This window comes from Crinia signifera, chromosome 5 (genome assembly GCF_055691185.1).
Source record: "Crinia signifera chromosome 5, ASM5569118v1, whole genome shotgun sequence".
NCBI lineage: Eukaryota > Metazoa > Chordata > Amphibia > Anura > Myobatrachidae > Crinia > Crinia signifera.
In genome coordinates, this window is record NC_139221.1 from 36,431,191 (window position 1) to 36,453,414 (window position 22,224).

Below are 22,224 nucleotides of genomic sequence, written 5' to 3' on the forward strand. Positions count from 1 at the left end.
TGTTCTAAACCCAGATAGTTGATGCCAGTATTGTGTTTACTTAACCCATTTCTCCAGTATCTATTATTAAATAACCCATTCAAGTAAAAATGTGAAAGTAATATCCACAATAGCATTATAATAAGAAAAATGTTGAGGCGCTGCTTACAATTTGTAGCCCGTACGCAGTAACCATTAGAAATAACTTGTGAATAACAAATGAAGGGGAAGAAGGAAATCTAATTTGAGAGAAATATGACTGAGCTGAGTGTTTCTTAGTGGCAGAGTTCTCCCGAAACCCTACTCATCAGAGTGCGGCTGAGATCTGATGGCCCGCCGCTGCAAATGAATCGCTTTGTGTTCTCCCACAAAGCACCAATGTATTATTCAGAACTAGAATCCATTTCATTAGCATGATAGAGTCCCTGAGAGAGAATCGCTTTGCGGCATCATTAGCCTTTTGTATATAGGCGCTATATAACATATCTGTGCCACATGACTCCGGCAAATAATCACTTTGCATTCTTTTGGTGTTTTATCCCTTAAGAAAATGAATATTGCGTGTGCTTTAGTTAATGATAATATCTTATGATTATGTTTATACTGTACATTTTTAGTTCTTTGTGTGCACGCTATAATTTTCATGGCGTCACAAGCGGTCCGCGGTGCCATACAGAGTACATAAACAAAAACAGTATGAAAGTGGCGTCACAAGCGGTCCGCGGTGCCATACAGAGTACATAAACAAAAACAGTATGAAAGTGGCGTCACAAGTGGTCCGCGGTGCCATACAGAGTACATAAACAACAACAGTATGAAAGTGGCGTCACAAGTGGTCCGCGGTGCCATACAGAGTACATAAACAACAACAGTATGAAAGTGGCGTCACAAGTGGTCCGCGGTGCCATACAGAGTACATAAACAACAACAGTATGAAAGTGGCGTCACAAGTGGTCCGCGGTGCCATACAGAGTACATAAACAACAACAGTATGAAAGTGGCGTCACAAGCGGTCCGCGGTGCCATACAGAGTACATAAACAAGAACAGTATGAAAGTGGAGTCACAAGTGGTCTGCAGTGCCATACAGAGTACATAAACAACAACAGTATGAAAGTGGCGTCACAAGTGGTCCGCGGTGCCATACAGAGTACATAAACAACAGTATGAAAGTGGCGTCACAAGTGGTCTGCGGTGCCATACAGAGTACATAAACAACAACAGTATGAAAGTGGCGTCACAAGTGGTCCGCGGTGCCATACAGAGTACATAAACAACAGTATGAAAGTGGCGTCACAAGTGGTCCGCGGTGCCATACAGAGTACATAAACAACAACAGTATGAAAGTGGCGTCACAAGTGGTCCGCGGTGCCATACAGAGTACATAAACAACAACAGTATGAAAGTGGCGTCACAAGTGGTCCGCGGTGCCATACAGAGTACATAAACAACAACAGTATGAAAGTGGCGTCACAAGTGGTCCGCGGTGCCATACAGAGTACATAAACAACAACAGTATGAAAGTGGCGTCACAAGTGGTCCGCGGTGCCATACAGAGTACATAAACAAAAACAGTATGAAAGTGGCGTCACAAGTGGAGTGTGGGCCACATCCAGGGGTCACCCGCCAAACGGTGACAGCAAAATGCCGGCTGCTGCTGAGTGACAGGAGCCGGGTGCTACACTGTGCAGCACTAGGCTCCTGTCACTGTGTAGGAGGTGGCACTGCAACAACGGCACTCCTGGGGTTGACCCACATACAGGGCATGGACATTGCTGCCGGGCCCTGGTAGAAATAAGGGGCGTGGCCAATGGGAGGGGGAGAGGCCACACCCCTGTGAAAAAACTTAGCAGGGTTGCAGGCGGCTGGTGGGACACACACTCAGGGAGAGAGGACACGCTACTGCTGCAGCTGTCTCTCTCCCCAGCTCAGCACACAACACTGAGCAGCGTGTGCTGAGCTGGGGAGAGAGGCTGTGCTACAGCAGCAGCCTGTCCTCTCTCTCCAACTGCCTGGCTTCCTGCAACCGGTAAGGAGGCGCGAGACCCGGTCGCCTCCATCAGACCCAGGCCCGGGTCCCCTTTGCACAGCTCTGCTGGGTGTCTTCAGGGTAAGTGGTGTATGGACAAGGAAACAGGGCCACCATCAGGAGGGTGCTAGGGGTTAAACTGTCCTGGGCCCTTCCACTCTTGCAGGGAGGGGAGGCCCTGGCTGTTTTGTTGCACATGCCCCCTCCCCCCCAGCAATGGCCGTCGCACATTGTGGTCAGTTCACTGCAGTGGAGGCATGGCCACGATGATGTCATTTATGGTTGCTCAAGTCTTGTCCTGCCCACACTAAGCCAGAAATATCAACAAAACATCACAGCGGGAAGGTTAAGATACTGTGATTTGTGATGCTCCAGCCCTGTCCATCCTACCTGCCTCTTCTCCGAGGCCGAAACTTTTTGGCAAGTCGGCATGTATCAATCACTTTTAAAAAACATCTTCAGCTTTTTCCATTGCTAAATAATTGGCTTATATATGGCACTAAAAAGGAAATCTGATTCAGATCGCAGATGACGCCTGGATCTTTTATAATCTATTCCCTGATGGCGGCATTATCATACGGTAAATAATAGTCTCCAGTACTCAGCATTAAAGGTCATTTCACATTCTTACGACGTTCAGTAAAAGTTATGTTGGCGAAACCTCCAGTAATTAGGCAGCTGGTGCGACTATAAAAGTTCATAAAGAGGTAAATTCCAATTAGCAGGCCACTGTGAGGAGCAGTAAAAGCTTTGTAGGCTGGTTGTGAAGTCTGATGTGGCCATGAGAAGTGAGTGACACTGACCGCCGTGGTCTGCCCTGTACACAGCTACAGGCTTTCTATGAAGACAGAACACGGGAGTAACACTCTGTGAACCAGGAGCCGTTGATCACTTAATATCACACATTCCAGTTACTGATTCCTGCCCTCTCTCCCAGGTCATCATTAGCCACTTGGGGGGAGAGACCATAATTACTGTCTGTAGATCATTGTGCCTCCTGAAATGGGTCGTTTTGGGAGGTATGTACAGTATAGTGTATATTACATTTAAAAACCACTGGTGTATTAGCTTTGAACTAATACTGTAATAATACCTGGCTACTGTTCATAGCTCCACATAGTGAACTATTTTATACAATTTAGATTTAGTAGAACAAAGATGCCTTAAATCACCTGAAAATACACGTAGATACACACATTAAAATCTATAATTCACGTTGTCACATGAAAGAATAGCAGCAGTGTACGTGTGTGTGTGTGTGTGTGTGTGTGTGTGTGTGTGTGTGTGTGTGTGTGTGTGTGTGTGTGTGTGTGTGTGTGTGTGTGTGTGTGTGTGTGTGTGTGTGTGGAGAACTGGGATGTCCATGTGCTCTAGACAGGGGCCCTGACAGTATCCCCTTCGCCGCCCCCCCACCTCACCCCCTTAATCTGGCTATGCCTGTACTATTGTCTTGCTGGCTCTACCCAGCCCAGGGCCATATCGAAGGTTGTATGACCAGTGCTTCCACTTAGGGTGTAAGGCTGCAGGGGATGTGCAGCTGGAAGGCAGAAGGCGTATATCTATTGGTAGTGCCTGGTATCGTTCAGCTACCCCAGTGTTTGTCTGAGATGTCATGATGGATGTGCCCCAGGATGGGAGGTGTCGGGCCATTGCATCAAGCCAGAAGTTGCAGGTCCATCCAGTGTACCAGGGCAGGATGTTTCCCTGAAATGCTTTACAATTTGAAGTCTATATTATAAAAATAACATTGTTTGAAATTAATGTCAATATCTATTACCTTCAAAGCTGACGTTGTTTTTGCCGACTTGCAGGGTTGAAGCATCACAAATCATATAATTGTAGCCTCCCCCCCTCCCCCTCTGCTGTTTTGTTGGTACTGTATTTCAGGGTTAGTGTGGACAGGACGAGACTTGAGCAACTTGAGACTTGGCCCCGCCTCCAGTGACATTTTACTAAGATTACCATCTCGTTGAAACTTGTGTGATGTCACGATTCATATCCAATCACGTCATCAACATCTGAATCCAAGCAAGTGGCAAACTTTTCCCAATTTTGGACTGTCTCCCAGAACTTTATGGATCAATTATAGTCAGTGGCCAGTTGAGAACTTACAATAAATAAAAATGGCATGTCAATTATCCAGTACCGGAAACATAAAAAAGAGCATCTCAGAGGAATTTGCTTGGACAAATATTTAACCATCCAGTTATTAAAGTTTTCCTATTATATATATATTCTGGCAGCCACCTACACATCACCGTTACCCAAGAACAAATGACAATGGAAATGATCCAGGAGCATACTAAATATACTGTAATATAAATAATATATGTTTCACACAAGTCTGTCATTACTCGCTGACGCATTGCTGGCTAGTGACGAATGAACCTGTGCATCAGAGGCATTTTAGAAATTGATAATCTAAAGAATTTCTGGGAAAAAATCCCGGCAATGAAAAATATGTTGTAGGAGACAGCAGCGTCTTCCGGCCACATTTCCACATGTGTCACGATATGTATGCAGCTCAGACATCTCATTACTTTTGTAATACAGATAATTAATTGGAGTGGGTTTTCTTGTTCTGACTCAAGAGCGGTAACACACAAAGATTCTAATCCCTTTGGTCCCCAGCTTGTTCGCACTCCACAGCTGCATACGAATAAGTCCCGCAATCACTAAATAGAACGTATGGCATTTGATGTAAAATTGATATATATTGCTCATAAATACATAGACATAGTAATTGTCCTGCTGATCCTCCATAACAAAGGCGGCCTGGTACTGCATAGACTTGGATTTGTGTTAGGGACACACTGGCCTCAGCCTTGGCAGCAGACTTGTAGGGGATGGGTGGTTTTCACCATGTTAGGACACTTCTGTCTTTATGGAGGCCGAACAGTACGGAATTTCCGTGTTCTCATGAATTACTGGCATGCAGTGTATGGGAGGTGGCGGAGGATGGGGATATGGATGTCTGGAGCAATGAAGGATGGACGTGGAAAAGGCACAGAAAAAGTAACCCTAAATGGGACAACGGTGCTTCTAGTTGAGTGTACAAAAGTCTAAACAACCTTCCTGTAACTCCATACTTTACCTTCTGCCATTGCTTCTACTCCCTTCACTCTACCATGACTACTAAAGTGACCCTCTTCTGCTCACAGCAGATTCCATAGGTCAGTTCTCCCTACTCATTGTGCTTGGTCTTTCTGTCACTTTCAGTAGTCATTGTACTTCTGCAAGCTTTCTCACACTCTTCCTTCACGGCACAGCAACTATTTTTTTTTTTTTTTCAACTGTCCTTCAGTGTATTCTTCTGACACCTCATCCCCACCACTTTATCTGTTGCGTTCCCATACGACTGTGTTTATGGACATCTGCTTACCATCTATACATCTTCTCTTAGTGAACTTAGCTGTCCCTCAGCCTTCAGTGCTACCGCAGATGACACCCACATGTACTTCTCCTGTCCTTCCCTCACATGGATCCTTCACTATTATACCATGTTTACAAACTGCCTCTTCACTTCTTAGATGACCCAATGCACCTAAAGCTCATCATGTCCATGATTAAGCTTATCATCCTTCTCCCATCGAGTGGCCCTTGACAACATTGAATTATTAATGACATGTTTGACGCCGTGTTGTTCTACATTTCCTGTCCCTTGCACTGCCATATAACCATGAGACCCCTTCGGTAGGGGGACCTCTGTTCTTAACATCTTGAGTGATAGGACAGCTGGCCTTACTTGTACTGATGCTGTCCTTATAAATAGGCTTCCCCATGCTAATTAAATGGAGAGAGACACCTACAGTAGCTCCAGCAAAAATACCTGTTTTGATAGCTGTAGGGTTTCTTTCCATTTAATTATTGTACCCCTTAGACACCAGTTATTTTAAAGATTGGTTACTTTTACTCAAATTACAGAGTAAAAGTATCTCTGCAACCCTGAGCAGATCAGCCCTTAGGATTGATGATGATATTCACAGGAAATTGCACTGCTAAGTGATTTAATATGACCTGCTATGGCAAGCGTTGTCTGGCTTTTATTTATTCTCTCCTTTTCCACCCACCCCCTCTTCCCCTGATATTCTCCTCATCTCACTCTCTCCCCTCTCTTTCCTACAGTAGTACCTTCTTCCCACCTCTCGGTCTCCTTTCCCCACTGTCTCTATCACTACCCCATTACTATCTCCATTATAGGTACTTGTTTCCTATCTGGGCGCCCATCGCGGGCATCGCGTGTACATCGCATGCCATTATAATGACATGCGATGCGACCGACGCGATTACCGCGATTTTACATAGGGACCAATGTTAAATGTCCCAATTGACCCGCGATGACCACGATTTACCATAGGAAACAATGTTAAATGGATCAATTTCCCCAAATTATCATAGGGAACAATGGGAAATGGGGCAAAAACACCCCTGAACATAAAAATGTCCCCCCAAAAGTAGTTGACGCCACCCCGCCATCAACGTGAACCCGAAGCGTGGCGAACGCAGCGAGCCCGCGAGGGGCGGCGGTACGCATCCTCCGACCTTTTCATGCCCTACTATCCACTAGGGCGTGGAGTGAGAATAGAATAGTGTGGCGAGCGCAGCGAGCCACCGAGCCCGAAGCGTGGCGAGCGGACGCGGATACCTTCACAGTTATACGCGTCCCCTCGCGGGCTTCCCAGGTGTCCATGGCGACGCGGACACCTGGGAAGCCCGCGAAGGGACGCGTTTACCTGTGAAGGTATCCGCGTCCCCTCGCGGGGCTCGCTGCGCTCGCCACGCTTCGGGCTCGGTGGCTCGCTGCGCTCGCCACACTATTCTATTCTCACTCCACGCCCTAGTGGATAGTAGGGCATGAAAAGGTCGGAGGACGCGTACCGCCGCCCCTCGCGGCCTCGCTGCGCTCGCCACGCTTCGGGTTCACGTTGATGGCGGGGTGGCGTCAACTACTTTTGGGGGGACATTTCAATGTTCAGGGGTGTTTTTGGCCCATTTACTATTGTTCCTATGCTGATTTGGGTAAATTGATCCATTTAACATTGTTTCCTATGGTAAATCGTGGTCATCGCGGGTAAATTGAGGCATTTAACATTGTTCTCTATGGGAAAATCGCGGGCATCGCGTCTGGCCCATCGCACCCGATTTTTTATCGGCCGCGATGCCCGCGATGGCCCCGATTTTACCCCCGATGCCCGCGATTAAAATCGTGGGCGCCCAGATAGGAAACAAGTACCCCATTATATCTCTATCACTGGTAGGACATCATTTTTATCAGCATTCAATTTTATTATATATAATAAATCAATGCTAACAACACAAAGCCCTACATTGAACTGACAACGTTTTTTTTGTGTGTTTTTTTGCAATATTAACTTTTTATTGTTTTTTTTTTTATAAAAAAAAAAATAGGCTGGGGAATGAGATTGACAAAGTTATTTTTTTCTTCACAGGTCCTTCTACCTCACTATGAGGACAGCGGGAGTGGAGCTGCTAAAGAACCACCTCCCCCTTACGTGTCAGCCTGATGAACCACTTTTCACTCAGCATCAGAATGAATCTTCAAGCAGCAGCTTTATACATGGCCGAGGCACTGGGGCAATATTACATTAACTCACAGGTTTATACCCTACTGAACAACAGCACTACCAAATATCTTGTTAGTTAGCATCATATGGGGTAACTGCACTAAGTTCCGCTCACAAGTAAGACAAACTGATCTTTAAGTCAGCGGCCTACAGTGCCAGGTCAAGTTGTCAATAGAGGAGCCCAGTGCATCTCACCCGGTGTGTTCCCTTGGCTTTGTTTTGTGAAACTTCTTGAAACGTGTGTATTTGCAATGTGTTTAGTGCGATCTACTTACCTTGACCCACTGGTTATACCCCAAACAGCACTTAACCCGATCTCTCTGCTTTATAATAGAGGAATGATGCATTAAATTAATGTTGATCCTGTAAATACGGTAGCTCAAAGTCCTCTCTGGTGTTTATTCAATTTAAATAAGTTATTCTGAACAATATATAGACGATGTACCTATAGCTCTAGAATGTTGTATAGTGTAACTAGGATTCTAAGAATGAATTAAAGTGCACGGTTTAACATGGCTTTTGTATTGTAAACATCCGTAAAATATACTCTTTAATAGTATTGGTATTTTATCTCACAAAATATATTGTCCTTGTTAGCGTTACAAGCTAAGGTGGGAAACCGCATGTTCCGTTCAAATCTAACCTCTTTGCATGTTCTTTAAGTAAGGAGACCCAACCAAAATAATCATGGACAAAAACAAAATAGACTTTTCTCAAATAGTATAATTATGGCTAATTTAAATTAGGCCACTTTATTCATGGGAAATGCATATTACTAAAGATAAACAACTATATGTATAGTGTGTTAAAGTATAGAGTTTGTGATCGTGTCACTGTTGCTATTATTCTTAGTGAACTTATTGTCTTTAAGTATCGTTTATGGATTTAATGTCATTACCTCATGTTATTTATTTCCATACATTATATATTTTTGTTTCGTAACACTCGCCTTTTGGCTATACCAAAATATTGGCAATATATATGATTTGCCCCAGAAATGGCGTAATATTGTTACATTTTATTGTAAATAAGCCAGAATTTATTTTATTGTAATCATTTTGTATATTTGCCACATATATATTTTAAATCAGTAGCAAATGTCATATGTATTTACAAATAGATAATGCAAAGTATATAAATGATTCATTTGTGGAATAAAGGTAATAATAATAATAATAAAAATAACAACACATATAATATTGCGGTGTTTGCACAAATATAATAAACACATTTAATAATAAATCTCATAGGGTGAGAAAATAAAGGAAAATGTAATCTAATTGTATATTAGTGCTAGTACTTTACACCCGTTAATTCTAGCATCATTAGCTATTGTGCAGGGTTTTCTATCTCTTCCATGACTTTCCCTTCTTTCACCAACTATTCATACCTCATCTCCTCCCTATTTTTCCCATTTCCCCCTATTCTTTCCCGTTTCTTTTAACTCCCCCCTATTCTTCCCCATATTTCTCACAAATCCCCCTATTCTTTCCGCTATTTCCCCTATCTCCCCGTTTTTCTTCCCCTATTTCTCCCATCTCCCCCTATTCCTCCCCTATTTCTTCAATCTCCCACTATTCTTCCCCTATTTCTCCTATTCCCCCCAATTCTTCCCCTATTTCTCCCATCTCCCCTTCTTCTTTCACCTATTACTCCCTTCTTTTCTTATTGTTCTACCCCATTCCTCTCATCTCCCCCTATTCATCCTTCTATTTATCCCATCTCCTCCTAGTCTTCCCATTTCTCTCACCTCCCCAAATTCTTCCCCCTATTTATCCCATCTACCCCTATTTTTCAACCCTTTTTTTCCTATATCCCCCCTATTTTCCCCCATTTATCTAATGTCACCCTATTATTTTCCCTATTTCTCCCATCTCCCCCTATTCTTCCCGTTTCTCCCATCTCCCCCTATTTCTCCCATCTCCACCTATTCTTGCCCTGTTTCTGCCATCTACCCATATTTGTCCTCTGTTTCTCCCCTATTTTCACCCTGATTACTCCCATCTCCTCCTATTCTTCCCCCTATTTCTCCCATCTCCCACATTCTTCCCTTATTTCTCCCATCTCCCCCTATTATTTCCCCTGTTTCTCCCATCTACCCCTATTTTCCCCCTATTTATACCACCTACCCTTATTTTTCCACCATTTTTTCCCATCTCCCCCTAATCTCCCCCATTCTTTCCCATTTTCTGTCCTATTCATCCAATTTCCTTCTATTTGCCCTATTCTTCCCAACTCCCTTTCCACCTCTCGTTCTTCCCCCTATTCATTCTGTCTTTCCTATTTCCTGTTGCTCATGGTCATTCCTATTTCTTCTTAGTAAGTCTTCCCCTATTCTTCCCATCTCCCCAATTATTTCATCTACTCCTCCCATGTCCCTCTATTTCTCCCTTGTCTTCCCTATTGCATAATATTCCTCCCTCTTTCCCCTTTAAGCTACTGTTTCTGTACTTTCCCTTTTCCTGTACCACCTCCCTTTCAGTGACATTCACCCTTATTTCCTCTTCTCCCTCCTCCTTTCCTATCCCTAATCTAGTGCTCTCCATCACCCCCATCCCCTTCTTTCAGAGGTGGAGATTTATCGTAAACTTTGAGAGAGTTGAAGTGGAGACAAAGGGCCTCATTTTGGTTTGTTCGCAGCGTTGCATGTGCACCAGAATCAGGCCCAAAGTACCAACCAATTGGCTCCTAACTGCCATATTACAGGCTGGGTTTAAAGAAATGATAGAATGGAATTAGTTGGCACTTCCTCTCTCTCTCTCCACTTTATTGCTCTCCAAGAGCTGTTGTCTCTTTTACCCACCCCATCCCGATCTTGGTGCCCATAAATGCCTACCTAGGCTATTAGCAGGCTACAGGTGCATGAAAGTAAAATGAAATGTTTCAATATTGTTAATGATATAATTACATATAAACAATGGCAGAGTGAACTAAATATATATATATATTCAGTGTTATAATCAGTCATTTATATTCTATGCAAATTAGCACTTGTTGCCTCATGATTGGTTTAAATACTAGAAATATTTGTATAGTGTTTTCCTTTATAAGATGTTGGTTACTGTAATAAAACCAAAGGGAATGATGATCAGACAACACACAGATAAGGGGGTACATGCATTAGACCCGATAGACACTTTGTTGAAGTATTATCTTTCCTAAACTATCCTTGCAGTTCTATTAATCAGAGATCACTGTACCGGCCACCCCGCATGTATCTACTGCTGTTTTTGTCTATTGTGATTCATATTTAATGTATTTCCAACCACCTGTCATAAAATCTATATTAATAAAGTAGATATGATTTTTCATTCTGAAGCGTAAAGCTAAATGATTGATTGTTGTCACTACTACAGGTATAACCACACTGACATATTACTTTCTCCTCCATCTGTCCGTATGATATAAACACAAATGGTCAGCAATATCATTCGCAGGGCCGGATTAACGTCTGGGGGGGACCTGGACAACAAGCATCCTCAAAAAAGTGTCTGCTGTTATGGGGGCGGACATTTTGTGTGAGCTATTTTTTTCATTAGCACTGCAGGAGCCAGCCAGGAGGAGAGGTGGGGCCGCAGACAAGCATACCCTACAACTGTACCGATTAAGCCGGTACAGTACTGTTTTTTTACGGTCTGTACCGGCTAAAATTCGCTGTACCGATTGTACCATTTTTTGAGCTTCAGGCTGCTCCGCTTTCCTTAGCTGTGGCAGGCGGCGAGTCCTCCCCCTTCATCTACGGGCTTGGCGGGTACCAACAAAATCCAGACCTGGCATCCTGTCCGGGAACCCCTTCCCAGAGGTGCTTTGCGGGTTCAGGCCAGCGGGAGCCGCATCATGACATCAAGCGGAACCGCAGACCCGCCCACACTCAGAGAGGTTGTCTGTGTGAGCATTCTGGCCATGCCCCCTTTACCCATGGCTATACCCCTTTTCTGAGGTTATACCGATTTTTACTCATCAGGGGCCTTATTCTACTTCACTCTTTCTGACAAAATCCTTCTTAGATGGACAAAACCATATGCACTGCAGGGGGGCAGATGTAAAATGTGCAGAGATAATTAGATTTGGGTGAGTTATTTTGTTTCTGTGCAGGGTAAATACTGGCTGCATTATGTTTACACTGCAATATAGATCTCACTTTGAAGTAAAACCCCACCCAAATCTAATTCTTTCTGCACATGTTACATCTGCCCCACCTGCAGTGCACATGGTTTTGTCCATCTAAGAAGGATTTTGTCAGAAAGAGTGAACTAGAATAACCCCCCAAGTGTTGGAGGGTATGGACAATTAGATCTGCGGGTCCCGGCCACACACCCGGCGGCAACGGCAAGCAGCACCAGAAATTTATGGCAGGGGGGGCACTGATGTTTTAGTTACACCACTGGTGTCAGTTACATTGCTCTGGACACCCAAGTGTCAGTGAGTCATTGTTCTGGAACCTAAAATGTGGCCTTTTCCAAAAGAATTAAAGTGCACACACACTAGGCGTTTTTTGCCAAGCGCGTATGCACAGTGATGATGCTGAAATTCGCTGGGGTGGAAATCGCTTCGTGAATATGTGGTACCGGGGTTGGCGAGTACGCAAAGAGTCATGCAATGCAATTAAAATGTAAACATCATGGTCTTTTCTCTTTTTCAAACAAGCAGGGTTTATTTAAACAGTTCACAGTTCAGGGTTGTCATGGCAATTGCATTTCTCTCCAGCACAATCTTCATATCAATTACGTCAGCTTACAGCGGTGCAACATTTCAATTCAGCGAGTCTCTCCTATGCAGCATAAATGATGCTGTTGCAGCAATACAAATACATTTACTTCAGTGGCAACAACAGCATAACCAACGGTGGTACAGCATTCCATCTAGGGTCCTCGCGTCTCATGCTGGCCACCGTCCCTGATAGCCTTCAGCAGCAGCAGCTTCCGGGAACCAGGAAGTGGCTGTTGTGTGTGCGCGCTGTCTGCTGCACTGTGCTCCTGCTCTGCCTCCGAGTGCTGCTGATTACAGGTTCCCGCACCCGCCGATACACGGGACTCATCCCTTCCGTGGTCACTGGCTGGCTGCGGGTGTTCTGGGGACCCGGGGTGCTACATGCAGCACAGCGCTGGGTGTGTGTGTGTTTCCCGATCCGGGTGTCGGTGCCCGGGCTATACTTTGTGTGTACAGCGGGGGTGCAGGGCACTGTGCACCGCACACACTATGTCACCATAATAGGGGAACTGCTCTAGTGTTACTGTGCAGCCATATATTCATTTGTGTAATGGAGGCGTCAGGGAAGGGGAGGAGTCATGGGATGGGAGGAGGTCAGGACTGGAGAGGGGAGGGTCAATAAACACACCCCCCCCCCCTAGAAGAAGAGTCTAGGGGCGAGATGTACTAAAGGGAAAATGCGGTAAAACCCCTGTTTTACCGCATTTTCCTATGTACTAAAACCCGAACGCCACATCACCGCAGTGTAGGGTATCGCCACCTTTGGGTGGCGATACCCTATAGAAGCCTATGGGCTTCTTTTCGCCGCCCGACGCCTCCGCCGAAAAACCCGCCGACCCCCCTCTCCCCCTCCCTCTCTTACCTGGTCCAGGTCCTCCTGGACCCGGAAGGTAACACCTTCCTCCCCCTAGTGACGCAGCCGGACGTCCTTCCGGCTGCAGGGGGAGGAAGAGGCGCCGGGGACAGCTTGCTTAGCTGTCCCCGGCGTGAGGGATGCAGAAGGGGGCAGAGAGGTGACGCAGACCCCCCGCACACCACATTCCAGGTATCGCGGGGGGCCTCCGTCACCGCATCGCGATGCCAGCCGCATATGTTAGTACATATGCGGCGGCATCGCGGCGGGGGGGCCGCGATGGGCGGCGATGTATTTTAATACATCCCGCCCTAGATCCGCCCCTGATTCCATCGCCTACCCTCGCAGTTTCTAGCAATCGGTAATGCATCTGTTGCACTCTGAAATTGATTTTGATGTGTTTTCTCACTGGGATCTCCTCCGGACACTTTTAACACAGGGCATTACGCCTCGCGTAGTTTCCTTACCACTTACCCATGCCGTCCTGCTTTCCAAGACTCACATCTCCCGTTCTTCCCTCAGGATACCCCTTGAAAGTGGGGATCCCCTGTGCTGTTGCTACTGCCTTTCTCATACTGCTGCTGCTATCTCCCACATGCTGCTGTCCTCCTTATCTATGACTTGAGAGCTGTGGACTGCCATGCCTGTTATCCATAGCCCCAGGCCTAGCCTCCATTGCTCGACACTGGCCAGTGTCCATCTTGTCTCATGAGTGTTCTGTGTGTTCTGCCTCTCATTCTAGAGATGGGTCGTTCACGAACGAACCGGATCTTTTGAATGGATCCCACCCAAGAACGAATGAGCCGCCGATCCCAAAAAGGTGATCCGTTGCAGTTTACAATGCATTTTCCTGATCTCAGTGCTGCCACCTGTGGCAGCTGAGATGTACTACCTCTGTAGACTGAGTACAGTGCTGTGACTACAAGTGATAGAAAGATTAGCTGCTGCTGCCAGGGATGGCCATCGGTGCAGATGCCATCGATGGTTGCCATCGATGGCGATTCTGCACCCAGCCATCGATCAGTGTTTTTACTCGGTCATGTATATTCCCCCCTTTTTTTAAAGTGAGCCGAGGTTTAGCCTAAAAGATACGTATCTTTTCACTGAGAGATCCGGCGGCTCCCAGCTCAGCTTAATGAACCGTTTTGCCCATCTCTATCTCATTCTGTGTTCTAAGGTTCTTTTTCCTGTCCTGAAATCCTCACATCCTGTTCAACCCTCTTGGATCCCCACTAAGCAATGTGGGCCTGATGCAAGATCATAAACCTCCTGCACACTTCCTGTGGCCTAAGATCCTCTCACATGTCTTGCCTCCTTCCTCTGTCTTAACTTAAAACATCTCCGCACCCACTGATAGGAATAAACTGGCTTTTTGGAACTTAACAATATCTCTTAACCCCTGGTACTGTATGCCTGTTATCCACACCTAAAATTTACCAGTCCCAGACAGATTGCCACACAATACATACTGAACAAATTCTGCCCCTTTAAGTGATTCTCCGAAGGGTGGACATCTTCCCGTTGCAGGACCCAGTGGCAAACGCAGGATTTATAGAGGGGGGGGGGGGGGTGTTCCAAATGTAATCGAGGTACGGGAGTCTGGGAAAGCAAGCCATGAAAATTGGTCTTTTTATGCACTGGATACAGAATTCATATTTAACAGTACAGATGGTCTATAGTATAGGCCGTTTCACACATTTAATAAGATAATTGTTCAGGAACAGGTTAAACATATAATAAATAAATAAATACATACACAAACATAATAGAACCAGTACTGCACTTTTTAAGCTCACAATCTCCCACTTCATGGTAAGGCTCCTGTCTCTTCCTCCTGGCAGCTGCTCTCTGGTCCATTGCAATGTTTAAGGGCTCAGATCCACACATACAGTAAATGTGGTAGAAGAAGCTGGTACACTGGGCATGTGCAGCAGCTCTGCTCTGTCCCTTACATTGCATGATGTGGTGGCAGCTCTATTGATCATATTACATACCAGTGCTATTGTTGTCATAATTTAAGGCACTTGCCAAGAGGAGGGGGGTTTTCAGGCATCCAGAACCCCCCCTGCGTTTGCCTCTGTCGGACCATATGGAAAGCTATCCACTCTGTCGCTCATCTGCTGGTAATACGAGAATAGGAACGGTAGCAGCCAGTGATGATGCGGGAGTGCGCATCAATGCTCATCGCTGGTCTGTACAAACTGGACGACTTTTCGCAAAACTGAGCTGCTATCAGCTCAGAATCACCCAGTGTGTGTATGGGCCTTTATTCTATGCTTCTCAAACTGACCTCCCAAACATATTTGAATTCTTGTCTCACAAATTAGGAACCTCAGTTTGGATGATAAGTGTTAATGAATTTAAGATAGCAGACCCTCTAGCAGGCAAGTGTATGACAAGCTAAAGTATCGCTATGGAGACAACAACTTTCCTACATCTTTGTTTTATTGTGGTCTATTACTGTACCGTATTAACATGACTTATAATCAAACTGCTTTAATGGGAGGACACTCCCTGTAATATGTCAGTGGATAAACCTGCACCAGCCGCTAACAATGGAGAGCTCTGTTACACAATTCATTCACATGTTCCAGCATCATACTGAACTTTTACTGCACTGTGACATGAGAAAAAACTCTTTCTTCTCATTAGGATATTTTCCATGGTAATGATAGAGAAGATGCTCTGGGGACTCAGCTCAATGGATCCATTCACACTCTGTTTTAATTGTGTTTTGCAAAGATGACTTTATTTTCCACACTGCAACACCCACACACCTACTGTACAGTGGGAGTAGCAACCGACCGCTTTAGAACTCAGTGTTTCTCGGTGTTGTGCTCACTCTGCAGGAACCAACGCTGGCCTGAGCCTAGGGACCACTGATTGCAACAATGTCCACAGTGGATCATAGATGGTGTAAAGTCCATGAAGCATATGGATCAATGATACACAAAGAGCACAGGAAAATCTGTGATTAATAGGGGATACGGCAAGTTCTATTTAGCAGAGAGGTTCCTGACTGGTTATGGATACAGCATGTTCCATTTAACAAGTCAGAGGGTTGGCACGTTTAGTATGGAGCCTTCACAATTACTATGATAGTGATGAGAGCTCCAAAGGACTTCAATGCATGTGCAACAGTCTCCATGCATCCGCGCAAGATCTAAGTGGTGAGTAGATGTTTATCTTTGCCCACTCCGCCCTAAAAAAACATGCTAATGGTCTTATCCCCTGGAACATCAATTTCAGGACAAGCCCACACTACTATTAGTAATCTCCTCTCCAGGTGAAAGGAGACCCTGCAGACAGTTTTGAGAGCGGGACCGAACGTTCTTGTCATTAGGAAACAAGCAAAGGGGTATGTGATACAGCGCTGGGTTAACTCTGAAATTAATTTTATTAAGTTCTCCAATAAAAATTATTTTATTCAAATAAAAAATCATACAATAAACATTTTATATGAGAATTCTCATGGGATGAAAAAAAAAGAAAAAATGAATTAAAAGTCTGATTGTGAAAAATGGATTTATCCAGCTAGCATTTGGATGTATTGGGGGAAACCAATTTTATGTCCAAAACAACACCAGTTAGTGTATAGTTACCGGACAATTTCAAGTGTCCTTTGTGATATATCGAAATCCCGGTGATTGCCCAGTGGTATGATTGCACAGTGGTAACGCGTTTCGGCGTGTTCACACGCCTTCTTCAGGAGCTGGACTCCAGCTCCTGAAGAAGGTGTGTGAACATGCCGAAACGCGTTGAGCAACCTACAGGATCCCAGCTCTAAACTACATTTGGAAAGATACCCCTTTCTCTCACCAGTTCCAGACCATTGGTAATTTACCAGACCTTATTCCGGTCCATTAATATTGGACGGTGATTCCTGTCTCTCCTCCCTTTATAAATTCATAAACAAGAAGTTTTATACTTTAGACATAAAATATTTATTAAAATACAATTTAAAACAGGATTTCCGTGTCAAATTCTTGTTAGAGATGTACTTTTTCACAAGGTTATGGATGAATCATTCTCCTATTCATATAGAGTAGGTCTTATTGATTCACTCTAAAGTAGAATGGATGATCCAATTTGAACTGGGTCTATCACCTATTGGGGTGAAACTGTAATGGTAGAGCTAGGAGTCACTTTATTAGTTCACCTGAATACAGGTTCCTAGTATGGACCCTTTCAGATTGGGTACTGAAAACCCTTATTCGGCTAAAAAATTGTTACACATATGATGGAATCCAAATAAAGTTGGATTTAATGGAGGACTGGTATCCTCTGTAGATCCTCTAATTTGTAGCTATGGACTTGTGCTCAGAAAAAGTTTTTGTCCCAGGCAAAAAATTGACAGCTCCTGGTGTATTAGTGCATGTGTGAGTCAGAGTCCATTTGGACATTGAATATATATATATATTTTTCAGACTAGAACCTCTAAAGTACTTGTCTTCTTGCTCAGTTGTGCATCAGGGCCTCCCACTTCTCTTTCTACTCTGGTTAGAGACTGTTTGTGCTGTTCTCTGAAGGGTGTAGTACAAACCGTTGTAGGAAATCTTCAGTTTCTTGGTAATTTCTTGCATGGAATAGCCTTAATTTCTATACAAGAATAGGCTGTCGAGTTTCACATGAAAATTCTCTATTTCTGGCCATTTTGAGAGTATTATCAAATCCACAAAAGTGATGCTCCAGATACTCAACTAGTTCAAATAAAGGCCAGTTTTAGAGCTTCTCTAACCAGCAAACCAGCTGTGCTAACATAGTTGCACACAGGTTTCCTAATCATCCATTAGTCATCTAATGCAGTTAGCAAACACAATGTACCATTATATATATGTGTGTATATGGAAGGTCGATCTCTGAAGTGTGGGTGCACTGGGGGAAAGAATAGACGGCACTCACAGGGCTTTGTAAGAAAGTGCAAATTGTATTTTAAAAGTCAAAAACAATAATGTGCAGTAATGAGGGTTAACAGTTTTGTGGCCGGAGCCCCTTCATCGGGACGATTAGCAAAAGCAAAAGGTGCTGCAAACGTGTAACATATATATGTACGGGTACACATCCATTTGCACCCATATGAACATCTCCAAATCCCATCAGAACCCGCTCACCATCAAATGAATTATTCACTGTGCACCTCATCACAGTCGCTGCCTAGCCCAGGACTTACTCAGCGGTTGCAGTGAATACAGGCACATCCGGACTGCTACTGACGTCACACACCCTCCCCTAACAGACCTTGGCACACCTGCTACTGACGTCACACACCCTCCTCTAACAGACCTTGGCACACCTGCTACTGACGTCACACACCCTCCCCTAACAGACCTTGGCACACCTGCTACTGACGTCACACACCCTCCCCTAACAGACCTTGGCACACCTGCTATTGACGTCACACACCCTCCCCTAACAGACCTTGGCACACCTGCTACTGACGTCACACATCCTCCCCTAACAGACCTTGGCACACCTGCTACTGACGTCACACACCCTCCCCTAACAGACCTTGGCACACCTGCTACTGACGTCACACACCCTCCCCTAACAGACCTTGGCACACCTGCTACTGACGTCACACACCCTCCCCTAACAGACCTTGGCACACCTGCTACTGACGTCACACACCCTCCCCTAACAGACCTTGGCACACCTGCTACTGACGTCACACACCCTCCCCTAACAGACCTTGGCACACCTGCTACTGACGTCACACACCCTCCCCTAACAGACCTTGGCACACCTGCTACTGACGTCACACACCCTCCCCTAACAGACCTTGGCACACCTGCTACTGACGTCACACACCCTCCCCTAACAGACCTTGGCACACCTGCTACTGACGTCACACACCCTCCCCTAACAGACCTTGGCACACCTGCTTTTCCCTGAAACTACCAGAGTTTTTGGGGTATGCCTTGTGTTTTTCTTGGTACTCCCCTAAAACAGCCGGATACCATCCCTCTATGCCCACTGCATGTCAATCACCTTATGAACAGCCAACAAATAGCAGGAGTCCATCTCAGCCAGGCGTCACGCATGTGAATTGCGGCCAAGATGCATGCAAAATTCATTGATAATTGCCACTGTGCGAAGTCGCATCATTGCGAACAAGTCTGAATCGGACCCAATGTTACCTGTCATGGGTTTAATGTCACCTGTCAAGGGTACAATGTCACCTGTCATGGTAATGATATACTGTATACAGAGAGAGAGAGACACAATCATAATGCACCACATCCATATGGTACTATGGGGGTTATTCAGGTTGATTCGCAAGCCTACGAATTCGCAGACTTGCAAGTCCACCAAACCCCGCCTTGCGAATTGTTGGCTGGCACCACCCATTCGCAAGGGCGACTCGCTCGCAGGGGTTTGCGAATGGATGTTACACAGTAACCTCCATACACAGGGCAGGGGGAACCTCCCACATCTTTCGATGGTTGGCGACCATCAAAAGATGTGGAAGGTGCACGCAGATAAAAGTGACTTTCAAGGCACTTATATATATGCGTGCACCCTGGGAAGGAAATGGGCGGGCACCTGGCATCCGGTGATGGCCCGCACCTGTGTCATGGCCTCATTAGCATGAGAACGCCCCTGCCTGGGTGTGTGCAACCAGCGAACAGTCTGTTCACCATGGGTGCAAGCACCCTGCATATGCATATGTGCAGAAATGCGCATGCGCAGAACAAAAACATCGGCCCCTGTGCAAACGCAGCCCTGCTATGAACGGGCCAGAATAAGGTCCAATAGGTAGACGAATGATAGCTCGACACCATATGGTCAACAACGGTTGACATATAAAAAGGTTGACCAGAGATATATATTTTTTTATATATATATTTTTTTTTAACTTTATCATCCACGTGGATCAATGTTGATCTAATATACCACAGCTGGTACTGTAGGTGATTACTGTAACAAAATGACTGTGCTTCTCCGATAATGCCAGACTTCCTTTTAACGTTCCTCTTTAGGATGTCATCAGCCAGCATACAGTCCCTAGTCTCCTATAGGTTGTACTCTATAAGCTGGAGCACAGGCCTGTAGTCAGGCAGAGTAGCAGGTCATACATTGTAACAAGGATTCCACCAGGGACAGAAATAAGAGTCCTAATAAGTAACGTTCTTATAATACGTTTAATTGGGATATGGTCACTAGGTCAACGAGCATTACATCGACACCACTAAGTCGACATGCATGAAGGATGACACAACCGAAGGTTGACATGCAAGAAGGTCGACGCGACTATGGTCGACATAAGCATTAGGTTGACATGGGGAAGGTCGACAGTCAAAAGGTCGACATGGGGTTTTTCACCCTTTTTTTTTTGAGCCGACATGTGCCGACAGGCGGTATTTCATGCCCTACCATCCACTAGGGTGTGGAGGAAGAATAGAATAGTGTGCTGAGTGCAGCGAGCCATGCGAGGGGACGCGGTGCTATATTTCAGTGTCCATGTCGACCGTGTCGAAATTCAGAACAAAATAAGTGAAAAACCTCATGTAAACATTTTGACTGTCGACCTTACCCATGTTCACCTAATGTTTGTGTCGACCTAACCCGTCGACCTTCCCGCATGTCAACCTTCAGTCATGTCAACCTTCATGCATGTCGACCTAGTTCATGTCAATCATACAGTATGATCCATACTCGTTCAATTCTCCACGGATTAATTGCCGACGGCGACTCACAGTGTTGCCGCGCGATATTAAGGAAACAAGGGAAAAGAACATTTCTGTTTCGGTAAACATGTTTTTTTAATCATCCCTTATTAGGAAGAGGTCATGGTCCTAAGCTGTGTCTGAGGCTTCTTAATCCGTTGCCAGTGCTGTGATTATCTCCGGCCAGCGCGCAGCACTGTGTTGAACTATGCATTCTTTGTAAAGCAGAAGTAATGCTTAGAAAATATCCATCATTAATTTCAAACATTTCATATATAATAAATAAAGAGAATAAAAATGGTCATTTATAGCGCAGTTTTAGTCGCTGCCACAGGAAAGGTCAGGTACAGTAACTGTTATCCACAAACAATTTATCCGGAAAGTTCTAAGGCCAGAATATAATGTAATAACTATTATTGCTGCTAATGGATCAGATCAGGGCTTAATGGGCAAGTTGTCCAAGGGCCCCACAATCCTAGAGACCCAAGTCTTTCCATTCCTGTTGGAAAGGGCCCCCCCTCTGCAGATCATCCCCCGCTATGCAATCCCTCCTCCGCAGACCATCCGTTCCTTAAAAGAACAGATGGTCTTGCCAATATAACAAAGGCCACATGGGCATTTAACCTTGTATATAACCATACTGTATTATATATAACCAGTGGCGGAACTACCTTGGGTGCAGGGAGTGCAGCTGCTATGGGGCCCGGCAGCTGGGGGGGCCCGGGCCCCATGGAGAGCAAGCAAACACTCCCCTGCACCGTGACCGCCAATATAATAAATGCCGCCAGCCGCCGTATTAAAAGAGCCGCCGCCAACATTATGCAGCTCGTGCCTGAGGAGAAACCAGGAAGAGGATGCCACCGTGCACTTTGACCCGCCGCTGCTAGTATTAGCCCCAGGCCCGGCCGCACAATGTCCTGCTGTTTGGGAGAGACTCGCGAGATGATGATGTCATCATCTCGCGGGTCAAAGTGCAGCAGCACAGCGGTGTCCTCTGCCTGGCTTCTCCCCCAGACTGCCCAGCACAGGCAAGCTTCTGTTCCGCCTCCGAGTACTGCTGCTTGTATTAGCCCCTCCCCGGGCCCGGCCGTGCTGCAAGACGGACACACGTGATGCTGCCTGGCTGCTACGAGGGATCTGATCTGGATCCATCATCTGGGCATCATCTGGCTGTTGTTGCAGACATTGACTGCAGTGTGGGCAGCCGAGGGAGGACTCCTGAAGCAGCAGCAGCAGCAGCAACTAATATCTCTGGTGAGCTGGGCAATCTATTTATTACTGTATTTTTTGGAATACATGGGTCGCATAATGTGTAATGGGGTCGAGGCATGGGGGGTCGGGGCACGGGGGGGGGGGTCGCGGTCGGGGCACGGGGGGGGGTGTCGGGCATGGGGGGGCCCCA

General features: G+C 45.6%; 1 protein-coding gene across 1 annotated transcript in view; it reads left to right on the forward strand.

Moving 5' to 3' along the window:
* LAPTM4B (lysosomal protein transmembrane 4 beta) overlaps positions 1-10,903 on the forward strand; it is an 80,403-nt gene extending 69,500 nt beyond the window's left edge. Inside the window, exon 7 of the mRNA XM_083187012.1 lies at positions 7,458-10,903. Coding sequence (XP_083043138.1) covers positions 7,458-7,532 — 75 coding nt within the window. The 3' untranslated portion in view covers positions 7,533-10,903. The remainder of the gene's footprint in view (positions 1-7,457) is intronic.
* The last annotated feature ends 11,321 nt before the right edge of the window (positions 10,904-22,224 follow it).